We start from the raw sequence: 13,541 nt of genomic DNA on the forward strand, positions 1-13,541 counted from the left end.
AAATGAGACGCATCGCTTGTGCATAGGAAATAAAAATGGTGATGTTGCCTATAAAGATGAGCTCGGCAGAGACTATACCATTCGATTACTGTGGGTCAGGTCACCCGATCTCATGTCAGGCCATCGTGAAAGTGGAAAGTCAAAACATGCAGGCTTGCATTATTAATGAATGTGGCAGGCCTCAGACCACGTCCGCTTCGAACCGGATTCACAATTCACCCCAGCGGACATCGTTGCTTATTCGTTGAAAGTACAGGCATGCTCAAAACTTTGTGTTTTAGACGGGTAACAACGTTTTAAAGTCGCCCTAACCTCCGTTGGTGAAAACCATGAGGAAGCGGCTCATGGGCGACTACATTCCCACCAGGTCATGCTGCCGGACCGCTGCAGTTGCTGCAGGCAGGCCGTTAGTGTACAGGGAACTGTATTATTCTGATAATGGCGCTTTGATAATGGCCGCTATGTATGCAGTTGACTTAACTATTACATTTATTGCATCGTGGCTCAACATACGATGTTTAATAAATGTATTTGCTCATGGTAACATGCATACGATGCAAAAATGCACCGCAACACGTAACGTTTGATATGCTTGCTTACTATATGTTTTGATATGTTGATAATGGAAGGACGTGTTTTTTCAGGTGAGAATGTCAAAAGCATATGGGCTCCGGGTGAACTGTGTTCTTTTTGTTCAGAACTCGCGTAGAAAATTATGGTAAATACATGGAATATTCAAATCTGTATAAATGCAGATGGGTTTGGATGCTTTATCAGGATGTTAACATATTCACATAATCGGCGAATATGTGATGATGGGTTATGCGAATGCGTCAACACGCCATTGTGCATGTGTTAGCGTGATGATAAAGCATCGAAATGAGTCAGTGTTGTCGCTGTGGGTTGGAGACTCTTCAGCCGCCAAAATTCCGTACCGCACTGAAAACAAGCTGAAAGAACGTATAATGCAAAAACATCTTAAAATATTCCACACTTATATTTTTTGGGTATTAGGGTAAACTGGCTTAGAGGCGAAGCAGAACGTCTGGTTCATGAAGAACACACACAGTGTTTCACGCGGTATAACCGTATCCGCGGATAACATTAGCGGCAATGACCTCATCCTCGGACACCACTGACCTGATCGTTGTTGTCCGGTATCAAGTAACGTCGCACTTGCGTCAACGCGTAGGCCATGCGCGCATAAGCCTCGGCGGGCGGAGCGAAGGCGACGATTTCCACATGCAGTTCCTCGTGAAGGTGGGCCGCTCGCGGGTGGTTGGACTTTCTCATCTCCTCCTCCTGGGGGCCAGCGGACCGAGTCACTCAGACCAGCGGACTGCGTCAGTCAGGCAGTTCAACCAGCGCGTCAGTCAGACCAGTAAACCCTGCATGTCATTCCGACGAGAAGACCGCGTCACAGACAGACCAGCCAGCAGCCAGCCATTAGATCGTTTGTCAGTCAGACAGACCAGTCAGCAGCTAGTCAACCTTATTCAGTGTCAATTTACCAGACAGACAGACAGACCATCTGACCACCAAACCGTCAGACTTTCAAACCAAATATTAGATCCCGTCAGACCGACGTCACTGACCCACCGAACCAACGAGAGACAGACCATCAGACCTAAGTCAGACACACTACCACACTAACTTCACACACAGACCATCAGACCGACATCAGACTCCTATCAGACAAACTGTCCGCCTGCCGGCCAGAACAGTCACAGTGTCAGCTGTGGTGCGCACTGGTCTTGGGTGGCATTTCCCGGCTGGTTATTTTTAATGCTACTTCCTTGTTCCCTCTAAAGTGCGCTGGGAATACGAATCCACAAAACAGTCTCAGTCACAACAATCATAGTTAGTATCTGCTGTATTGTGAAACAGTCACCATGGGGATAAGACAAATCTGCAGGGATTTAGCGATCTCTAGGAAAATGCTTCACTGAGTGCAGGGAAACGCTGATGCTGATCTTCCATAGCCCAATTCTTATTTCTTTCAAAGCCGCAAATGGAGACGGTCAACAGTTTCAGCAATCTCAAACGGCTTTTTAATCTCCAGAAACCCCAAGTTGATGACAGCGTGGATTTAGCAATTGTTGCAGAATCACGTATTATACTTTCCCAACATATATGAAATAATTAAAGCATATGGCACTACCAATAGTACTACTTTTTCTTCAATTCATGATGTAAGAATTGAAATAATATCAAGACTCTTCAGCAGAGCCCCAGTAACCAATCAGTGCCGTTTTCGACTCAAATTTCCGGAGGTTCCGGTTCCGCCCCGCCTCCCCCCATACTCCCGGACTGTGGATTCTAGCTATGGGCCACCAAGGGCGAGCTTTCACTGCTGTCACAGCCCATAGGGGAGGGATGGAAGAGGAGCAGTGGCTCCCTCCTATAAATGGCCCACTGAAGTGAAGGATGAAAAAAATGGGAGCCAAGTGATGCATAAGCGTCGGAACCATGGGTGCAAGGGTGCAGCTGCACCCACAATATTTATCCAGTGGGTGCAGACAATGTATTCTGCACCCACAATAATCTGAACCAAAAACCCCTTTTTCATCAACACTACTTCCCATGCAGCACGGCAAATTAGGATATGTTGCCTACTATCCATCTTTCGAAGCATTTGCTACTGTGATCAGTGATGGTCTTCAAAACTTACATTTGTGCTGGAAAAAGGAAAATGGAGCATGTGACTGAACACATACCGAACCGATGACCCACTGTCAAAAATTTTAGCCCGATATCTTCGAAAATGGCTAAGTTGGCCGCTTTTACTTTTTGCGGTAGTCAATATTGACAATATTAGCCCTCGAATGTGTGCAGCGCTTTCCAGCTTCTAATCTGTAGGGGGAGGGGGAGGGGGTCGGTCGGACCCCCTGGCGTTCGGCCCCTGATCGAGCTAGAGCTTCGCGGAAAAAACGAGGGTGTTGCCCGTGACGAGAGGAAGCCGATGATACCCAATTTTAAGGTCCTACTTCATTGGTTGACCTTCCAGGTCAGGTCAATATTCCAAAAGTCGGGAAAATCGGGACCTGCTAGAACTGCTTAAAGTGAAGCTGTTATCGGGTTTTTCGGGGTGCTGATCACAAATATCTGATGTTAGTTTTGATCACAGATGATTTCTTCATGCATTTAGGCCAGATCGGGTCAGGTCAGGTCAGGTCAACCATTAGGCGTCCTACCGGCTATCCATAGTAGGTGTCAACTACCACTGACGGCGTCGTAGCATGTCACGATTACGAAAGCACTAAAACTACTTCGTAAACGTTCAAATGGATGCTAAATTCGAAATCAGCCCTATAAACTACCCTAAAAACATGAAAAACTCGAAAAAGTGAACCGAGGTCATCAAAGGTCAACGACCTGACCTGACCTTCAGGTTATCTTCACACCCACCGTGATGCATGAGAAGAACATCATTTCACATGTTTGGACGTCTACAATCACAAAAAGACTGGAAAAGCGCGGATAATGTGAGCTGACATACGCCAAATCGCGATTCCGGCCGAACATGGTTTCGAGAATCAGGTCACAGGTCAAAGGTCTTTTGGGTCAGGGTCATGAAATTTTCAGAGTAGGTGTAAAACTGATCAACTCGAGGGTACTTAAAGTTTCGTCGCGATCGGCCACTTTTTGCGCGAGTTATTTGCGAACAACCATGGTGGGGGGGGGGGGGGTCATCAGACCCCCCTTCACATGCGAGGGTCAATGCTTCCAAATGCACTTATCGGTTGGTACCTTTTCGACATGGTACACCCTCAAAGCTCGTAACGAGCCTTCGCTCGGGTGTCGCTCCCCCCCTCCCCCCCCCCCCCCGCTTCACCGGCCATGGCTGGATTTCTGCACCCATGCACCCACAATGTTCCAGGCGTTCCTACGCCCATGAAGTGATGGGCAGCATAAATCTGAATTTAAGACTACGTCAAATAGGTGGATATCTTGCATCTTGTACGTGAATAACTTTTAATTATGGAATAGGCTATGAAGATCCTCCTGGTTTCTCAAAAAAATTAACTATATCTGATGATATCTTACCATAAAGCCTTTCATTTAACTCACCATTTCAATTTCCCGTGATGTATTAGTTGGAATTATTCACGGTGATGCTTGATATCCATTCTATCCTGCGTGCTGGCTAAGCGCCAGACCACCGAGAGCGAACTCCAAACATTTTCATAAACATATCTTTATTTCCAAGCAGCAGCCCAAAATGATCCCGATTTAAAATCTTACGCTGTGTATCTCTTCACGCCAAGGCTGAAAACTAAGGCTAGCTTTGCGATAGGTAGAAGGCAAACATTGACGCTGAGTTTCAGGTGAACTTCTACTCACTGATGCCACTCACTTGCGGCAGATTGGAAAGTCATCTTAACGGGAATGTTCTACGATAAAGCCAAATGTGCGGCCCATCCATCGAGCCATTCAGCTCGCGGGGAGACGCGTGCGTCTGGGTGAACGCCGTGGCTCGGCTGGCGCCGGGCTGGTGGTAAGCTGTGCCGCAACACATCATCGTGCTGCGGGACAGTCTAACTACCGGCGCTCCCGCCGCGCCAGCCACAGTATACCGACGTGCTATACCTAGAACGTATGGCCTAGGTACGCCATATGTTCAGCAGCGTATGATTATTGATTTGTTACCGCAACATTTGTTGTCATTAAAAAAAGATCGACATGTGCTCAGCATATGCCTCGACCTGTTTTCACCAGTCACCTTAAAATGAGTAATCTGGTTAAAAAGTATCTGGTAAATGATAGCAATCTGGTAAATGGAACATGAGTCCACACTGAAAAGTCAAGGATGCAGCTGAGTGTAGGAATTTAATATTTATGGAAGCCGAAACACAAGAGTTTTTTTATAATCGCAGAGTTGAACCGAAACAAATATGTTCCGTTGAAATATCTCACTTATTGCCGTAAGTGTGACAAACTTTTCAATAATAAAAGCATGCGAGTTAAAGCACCATAGATAAAGAGAGACCAGAAACACTCACTTCAAAAACGAATACATCACTGATCCCACAGTACTAAATCTCACCTTGACTTTGTCTCGCATGGAGCCGCGTCCCAGGATCGCCATTCGGGTGAGTGTTTCCTCCTGGAGCCGCTTCAGAGAGTTGCCCTTCGGGCCGAGCAGTTTGCCGACAAAGTTGAACTGAAACGCACCAAAGGTCACCCGGTAGTGCGGCGGCGTGCACAGCTTCTATGGACCTGCTCAAACTTGGTCGTCTGAGGAGTACAAAGCCCGGCCAACTGCCCAACTGGCTTGAGAGGTCATGTGTACGTACTGCACGATGTTCACACAGAAAAGCATTTTATATTTGACTAGAGGGACAGCATTACGCGCAGCGTAAAGAGGGACAGCATTACGCGCAGCGTAATAAACCAAGTTTCATTGCAATCGGCCGTCATTGCAAGGTCAGTGACCTTCCGGCTCTGATTTTGCTCAGTTTGGCGAAGAAACTGAGGATAATGCGCGTGCTCACTGCTCGGCGCCGGCCGCGGCCCAAAATTCCGCAAAGATGCGCCCGCCACGTGCAAACCGGCGAGCGCACCCCCACCAAAACTTAATATGACAAACAGATGCACGCGTCCGGCTGGCGCCTAAAATTCCACCCCCGTAGCCCGCACCGTTCCGGAGCAATAGCCCGCCAAGCGTGACTGACGCGTCACATACGGACATTTTGATATTTATATATGTAAATTCTGGATCTATATATTCATACCTCAATTGAGGGTGAGGAGAAACATTATTCCTAATGCGTCAAGTTTAAAGAGGCATTAAATTGCACATTTTTAATGGGGCTTTGAGTGTAGGTATTTGTATTCGTATCTAGTAGATCTTTGTTCTTGGACCCAGACAGCATTATATGTCACCATTTTCAAACAGAGGTAGGAAACATGCCAGGGATACTGCCATCGTTTCGCTCTCAGTGCTTATCTGACATTGTCCACATAGAGCAGGTAAGCAATCCAAACAGTGACTGTTCGATGTGGGATAACTCGTCTGCCTCGGCGCCGGGTAGTCTGGGCCATGGATCGCCTGGTGCTGTGCTCAGTCAGCTGGGACGCGGCGATCCAGCCAGCTCCGAGCAATGCCAGACCCTTGCAGCGTCCAGCCTCGCCACCATATTGCGCCGTCCATTGAATGATAGCGCCACCACGGTAAATATAAAACTGATCGTTTTATGGCGGAGTGGCCGCTCGTTGAGGAGGTTGGAATCCAGGGATTAGGTTCTTAGAGGTTATATCTGACAAAGAACCAATTCAAGGGGTCAAAGAGATTTTGGTCTGCGAAAACTATCCAAACGTCCCCAAATAGTGGTGATTTTACTTTATCATGAAGGGAATCGACGGTACAAGACGGTCTTTTGACACAGCGTGGTCATTTTGTCAGCCTGTGAACTGTGGATGAGGGCTATGCCGTTTGCGATCTTTTTATGATAAAACCATACAATGGCACACAGTTTCTCCTGTCTCATTATTTCTCGCTCACTCCCTTCATTCCTCCCCGTCTCATTTTCCCTTTCATCTTCCTTCCTCTCTCCCTTCCCAAATCCTCCCTCTATCCCTCTCTCTCTCTCTCTCTCTCTCTCTTTCTCTCTCTCTCTCTCTCTCTCTCTCTCTCTCTCTCTCTCTCTCTCTCTCTCTCTCTCTCTCTCTCTCTCTTTCTATCTCTCCTGCTGTGTTTTTGCAGCGTCCTCAGCTCACCCCTCTGAGATACGAGTTGGGTCAGCGGCATCAATAATGCCTGTCGTCATTATATCGTTCTGAGTGGCTCCGAGTCGCTTTTGCCGGCTGTCTGTCTGTCCGAGGGTGTGATTCACGGAGTCATTCCGACAGCAGTCTCTCTGCCAGGGTGCTGGGAGGCAGGCGAGAGGTCGACTGGTAGCCAGACGGCCGGCCAACAGACTACGGTCGGAACTCGGAGCATTGAAACGCGGCGAAACCAGCTTTCAATTGGGACTATAATGGAAGGAAAAATGAAGGAGAGGGTAAGGAATGAAGAGAGAGAGAGAGAGAGAGAGAGAGAGAGAGAGAGAGAGAGAGAGAGAGAGAGAGAGAGAGAGAGAGAGAGAGGGAAGGGGAATGTTAAAGGCAAAATGGGGAAAGGACAAATGGAATATGTAAATGAGCAGCATAGATATGTACGTCGCTTTTGTTCGTGCTCAATAAACGTAAATGATGAGCCACAGACTTCTCTATATATAGAGAAGTCTGTGGATGAGCATATTATTTTTAAAAAAAAAGTCAAGTGTTTTTGCTCGAAGGTTCGGTATCAAAATGTTTTTACTCCCAAGTGGCAGGCAACAACTCGAAGCAGAGGTGAAATAAATATTTTTGAAAGGCTAGGAGACGACTAATACAAGCCGAAACTGTCCTATAATTACTCACCTTCGGGTGGTCCCGAACGGGCACCACGATCCGGGACGTCACGCGGATCGGTTTCTCCCGGATGACGTCTGCGTACTTGGACTCTGGCTTGCCGGCGGCGCGGATATCCGACTGCACGCGCTGGATCTCTGCGACAGAGCAGAACGGACGCTCAGTGCCACGATATCAAGGGTTACCGCTGACCAGCGCAAGATGTAGAGGAGGTATTATTTACTGAAAAACGATATAAAAATCAAAAGTGCATCAAAAGCGTGACCACGGCCGGCCGGCTGGTCGCTTATGCTCAGGATGCTCTGTCATTCTACTAACGACTTTCCTGCGCGCTTCACGCTCGCTCGCAACAAGATAGCTTATCTCTTGTGCTTAATCGTTCATAACGGCAGTTTTATTGCTGAAAGGTATAAAACGATACCATCAGTGATGCCTCTTGCGCCTCGAAAAACTTTTTAGACAAAACGAAGTGGTTGTGAAATGCGCAAGACAATTCACTAAACGTGTACTTTGTGAAAAGCGAGGTGAAGTTAATTGAAGTGAGGTCAATTATAGGCGATGCCTTTACACAACCTTATCAATGTCCAGAGAGAAACTGTGCGCTACATCAAGCGGCAAAGTGAAAATCGGACAAAACGCATTAGCGCAGCTATTCAGCTGAAAGTGCCGCTTGAAAGCAATGTCAATCAGTAAATGACACCAAGATCGATCGATTAACGTCGCATCATTGCTGGTGCTATGCTTCTAAGTCTGCGAGACATTTCCTCCAGGTCGCTTTTAACCCTCGCCCTGGCAGGGGGTCGATGCGCCCCCCCCCCCTAAGGTTTTTCGAAGATAGCGTAAAAGCGCCTCCAAATTTGGCACAGCTTATGGGGCAGCCTTTTTACATACGACCTGAAAATTTCAGGTCCGGGTGACCTTGGGTCAGGTCACCAGGTCAGAAAAACCGGTACATGGTCATGGTCAAATTTCAATTTTCTTTTTGCACCTGTCCAACTCACAGTTTTGGACTGATTTCCTTCAAACTTTCAGGATGTGCTAAGTTCACTGAGTTGTATAACATGTAGTTCGTTTTTTTTTAGGTCACTGACCTGAGGTCAGTTAGAGGTCATTACGTCGTAATGTTAAGCCTATGGAAAAATACTAAATTCGGAAAATACTGGAGATATCCGCTTCGTTCTATCACTTTTGTGCTTTGAAACCACAGTATTTAACAGCAGGTCACTTGGTGCTCCTTTGTTTGGTGTACTTATCCATGGGTCAGGTCAAATGAGGTCAACTGAGGTCAAATGACGTTTTTGCCAATAACTTGGCACATAATGACGCTAGAGCTTAAAAAATGGCATCATTGTGTTCCAGGTTATCAGCCGAATCGAATGATATGCAATATGATGCAATTTGGTTAACTTGAACTTAATTTATTAATTCAAGTTTACTTAAAATTTAAGAAAAAACTTTAAGTACACTTAAGCAAGCTAAAAAGTATATCATTCGACGCGCCTTGACGTGCTGAGTTCACTGGTGCTTTTCTTTTTGCTCTATCTTAACCCGCGCACCGACGGGGGGCGGATATCCGCCCCCCCCTGAGGTTTTTCGCGGATAGCGGGAAAACCGCGGCGCGTAGCGCCGCGAAATTTGGTATGACTATAACCTCATCAATTTTACACATGGTGTGCAAGTTTGAACCTCCTAACTTTTAAGGTCAGGTCACCAGGTCACTTCGAATGACCCAACCTCAAGTCACTTTTTTGCAACTTTGTCACCGTGCCAGAGCTACAGTAGATGTCGGAGGCCTTTGAAAGTCACAGGATGTTATAAGGTCATTAGTAGCTACAATTTGTTTATCTCGGAATTTTGATGTCGGTGACCTAAGGTCAGGTCAATTTCGCGACCTCCCCATTATAAGTCAATGGGGGAAAAATCAACTCCCTGTTTTTACCACTAAAACGGGTCGGAATGGCCCCATATACCATACATAACTTCACATACGATCAACCTTCACTACCTTGAGGTCTGTTTTGCTGTTGGGCAGCTGTAAGGTCATGTGACGTCATCAAAGGTCACCAAAGGTTTTTTGCCAATAACTCCTTACAGGAACAAGATACAGCCGCGCGGATGGTCTCATTGTGTTCAGCTCGTCAAGACGCATCGAATGATATACATGATGACCTCGAGGTCACGTGACCTGAGGTCAACCTTTGACCTTGACCTTTCGAGGTCAACATATATATCATTCGATGCGGATTGACGAGAGGATCACGATGATGCCCTTAGTTTGTTCCTATCTTGACTACTTCGAAAGTTATTCGAGAAAAACCCTCTCCATATCTAGCGCCGCCATTTTGACTTTTTCGACCCCTGTGACGTCATCTTTGACCTGACCTGAAAATGACCTTAGTAAAAATTGTAGACCTTGTCCGTGCGTATCCGATGCCGTTTACCGCTTGTCGCTATCTTGCTTCGTTCTCGAGATCTCAGGGGGGCGGTCATCCGCCCCCCCCCCCCCCGTCGGTACTAAGTTGGCGCAGACCCCCGTCGGTGCGCGGGTTAATTAGATCAAAAATCATAAGCGAAAAACGTTTGACCTGTTTTTAGCGAAATTTTTACATTTATACCCCCCCCCCCAACCCCCCTAAATATTGACCTAGAGCAACTAAATTTGCACAGGGGCGAGAACTCCAGGGGGCCCACCTACCTACCAAATTTGGTGTTTCTAGGTGCCATAGGAGCCAATCGCGAGGGGGGTCGCATCGACCCCCGCCCCTGCCAGGCCGTGTTATGAAAAATGCCCTGCCAGGGCGAGGGTTAAGCAATGCTATTTTAGGACCCTATTCGGTTCCTACTTGGGTGAACACCGATTTGCGTGCTAATCACAGGTCACACACAGCGAATAGCCGTAGCATACCTAAGCTGCAAACGTTTTTGTTATGCATAACGTACAGGTCAACCGCTGGCCAGGAAAATGATGCATTATGCATTCATCCGCAGAGTCAATTGGGGTCAACTGAATGACTCAGGTGTTGTGTAACACAAAGATGCTTGACAACCGTAAGTACGTTTCCTTGTATTGGCAAGTTCCCTATTGTTTTGTGGACGCAGTTGGTTGCACGCACGTAAGGTCCCAAATGTGCTCCGTTTCTGGATAAATCTCCAGCCGTTTGCAGCTGAATCGGTGATGTGGGAGCCCAACAATAGCCCGGCTCGTAATGGCTGCGTTTAGGGACTCGGGTTCACCTGCGGCAGCTCTGTGAGTGGCATGCATGCCGCGTTTATAGGCTCATTTTCTGGGTTTATAGAGCCATTGCTGCAGGGTCGTTACGTGCTTCCTCTGTCCCGATTGAGACCCCCTCTCCCATCTCCCTCCCCACCTCCCCTTCACATGCTGCAATATAGAGACACAGTGAACAGAGCGCTAGGTAGTGGAACTGGTGACATCGAAAACACTGTAACACTGTTTACACGGAGAGGTAAAAAAACTGTCAGTGCAGAAAGTGGAAATTCAGGATCTGGAAATACAAGAACTGGCCACTGGGAATGCAGTACCTGATGCATCGGGGGCTGGGGAACCGGGACCCATTGAATGCGAAGAACAATGAGCACGGGGCAAGTAATGTATGTATATACAGTGTACTGTACACTCTCGCATTTACCACACTCGTGTAATGACCTGCTCGGGTCTCAGCCAGAGTTGGCTCCGGTGGACCGTGGGGTCCGGCTCACTCTTACAGCATTCACGGCCTGACCCAGGTGTAATTTCCCCATTCACGGACGGACCCAGGTGTAATTTCCCCATTTACGGACGGACCCAGGTGTAATTTCCCCAGGGAAACTACGCCCCCACACACTATCCCGCAGGGGCCATCTGTATCGGTGGGTGCCACACCAGCACAGCGGGTGGTAACCGGCTTTGTAGAAAAAAAAACATTGACTCCTCTTATTGTTACATGAGAAAAGGCAAAAATTATGAGAATATCCAAAATTAACGAATGTAGTATGAACATATTTCGTGCTGTCTTGATGGGAAGTGCATTTTTGCATCTAGAAAGATAAAAAAAGCTAAAAGGGATATTTATTGGCACTGGAGCTGCACACTAACCACAGACCATCTCCATAGGTGGTATACAGCGAGCGCCAAACCGGCTCGCACCGGGCTCTCATCACCCCGATCGGCACATAAGACGGATGCCCCACCAAGTCATGGACATTCTGGAACCAGGATATTCCCCACCCACTCCAAAGTCTTCCGTACATGAACCTAACTGACCAATTGAAGTTCCTTTTAAAACAGATTGATGCTTATCGATGTAATGAAATGACTGGGAAAGGAGTTTGCCGAGTCTACGCATTTGCCAAACGCCACAGAGGCCTGTCGATCGTAATGCAATCTCTAGGAATGGACCCATCGACGCCACTTCATTCGACTTTATGTCAGCAAATTTGGCGGCCTTTGCTCCATCAATCAGGAGATCGAAGGTCCCAGGCGAGAAGATAAGCATTTAAAGACTAGACCTCATTCTTCATTGCAAGAGATTCACACGATTTAATAAATGCCTTCGTGTCCTCGGTGGTACTAGAGTCTGCTTGACTATCATAATTTAGTGGCTATATCATTTGAATACATACTGCATACAAACTAATGACAACGTTATTTTTTAATATGCCATAGAGACCAAACATATGATTGACGAATGACGATGTTGCCAGTTATGCACCTATCTTATCATAGCGAGTGCCTGTTACGAATTACTTTATGCGTCTACAATGTACGATACACAAAACCATGCAAAAATCATTGAAGATGAACACAAATGCATGTGCTTAGACTATCACGCAACTGAAACAGTAGTGATTCTAAATTAATGGCACAATTTTCTGGTCCTCTGGTGCTTTCTGCTTGAGTCAGACCAGGGTGACCTGGTGGAAATTATATTGCTGGTCTACTCTGAATGCTAAACATCGCACATCTTCCGGCAACAGAAATTACCTAAACCGTGCGCTGTTCTATTGTCTCCTAAAAGAAACGTATTTTTAGATAGGACGTGAAAGCTAAAAAGGGATTAGCGTTTTAGAACAACTTATCAAAATCTTCCGGACTCAGGTTCTTCGGAATGACTAACAAGGCTAGGATTGTTTCGTTAGCGCACAAATGGAATGAGACGGGAAGCAGAGGCTGAGGGTAGAAATGGCATCTCATAACCCGCGCCCGGCTGGGGGTCCTGGATTTCCACGCCCTGATGGGGGGGTGTTTGAACACCCCCCCCTTGTAACTCGGCTCCTGGGCTACGTAGCGATACGCGGAAGGCGGCGTTCGAAAGAGCGTCAAAAATAATGACGAAATCACTTCGGTCAATTTTTTGGTCAGGTCAAAGGTCAGGTCACCAGAGGTCATTGAAGGCAAAATTTCGCCGATTTCCAGGTCGAATGTCGAAAATTTCCAAGAAGCCAACGCATAACTCGGGAACCAATAGAGCTACAGCGCCGCGGAAAAGCGCATTCGATAGCCCTATTAACGCCCTTTCTGAGTAATTCTCTCAGATTTGACCTAACGTCAACGGTTTTGCCTGCAGGGGGCAAAAACTGCAAAAATAGCCGATTTTTTCAAAAACAGTTTTTCTGCAATAACTTTTGACCCAAGCCTTGTACGAGCTTACTTTTACCGGCAACGTGTTCCTCTCGTCAAGACGCATCGAATGAACTATAACTTGACCTTGAAAGGTCAACTTGAAAATTTGACCTCAGGTCAAGGTCATGACCTGACCGGAAGGGTCATGTTGCATATCAGTCGATCCGTATCGTCGAGCTGAACACATCTAAGGCGTTTTCATCGCTCTAGCATGCCTCTATCAAAAGTTATTTGCGAAAAACTGTTAGATACCATTCGTGACCTAAGATGACCTCAGGGCATAAACAAGGGTCACGGACACCATTTTCATGTTCCGTGTGTCTAAACCACTTGTAATTCGGTGTTTGGGAGTGTTTATAATGTCTTGAATCCAAAAGAGGCGCATTTCAATTTTCTCCTATTGACTTATAATGGCGAGGTCGCAAAATTGACCTGACCTTAGGTCATCGATATCAAAATTCTGAGATATACATTTTCTACATGCTATTGCCCTTAGCAATCGCTGAAAGTTTCAAAGCGATCG

General features: G+C 46.8%; 1 protein-coding gene across 1 annotated transcript in view; it reads right to left on the reverse strand.

The window, feature by feature from the left end:
- Positions 1-13,541, reverse strand: part of LOC122390965 (KH domain-containing, RNA-binding, signal transduction-associated protein 2-like) — a 43,934-nt gene that overhangs the window by 18,056 nt on the left and 12,337 nt on the right. Inside the window, exons 2-4 of the mRNA XM_043384439.1 lie at positions 7,405-7,532; positions 5,048-5,164; positions 1,141-1,302 (exon numbers count right to left, since the gene is read on the reverse strand). Of these exons, the coding sequence (XP_043240374.1) occupies positions 1,141-1,302; positions 5,048-5,164; positions 7,405-7,532 (407 nt within the window). The remainder of the gene's footprint in view (positions 1-1,140; positions 1,303-5,047; positions 5,165-7,404; positions 7,533-13,541) is intronic.

Source organism: Amphibalanus amphitrite, unplaced genomic scaffold (assembly GCF_019059575.1).
Source record: "Amphibalanus amphitrite isolate SeventyFive unplaced genomic scaffold, NRLGWU_Aamphi_draft 000416F_arrow, whole genome shotgun sequence".
Lineage (NCBI taxonomy): Eukaryota > Metazoa > Arthropoda > Thecostraca > Balanomorpha > Balanidae > Amphibalanus > Amphibalanus amphitrite.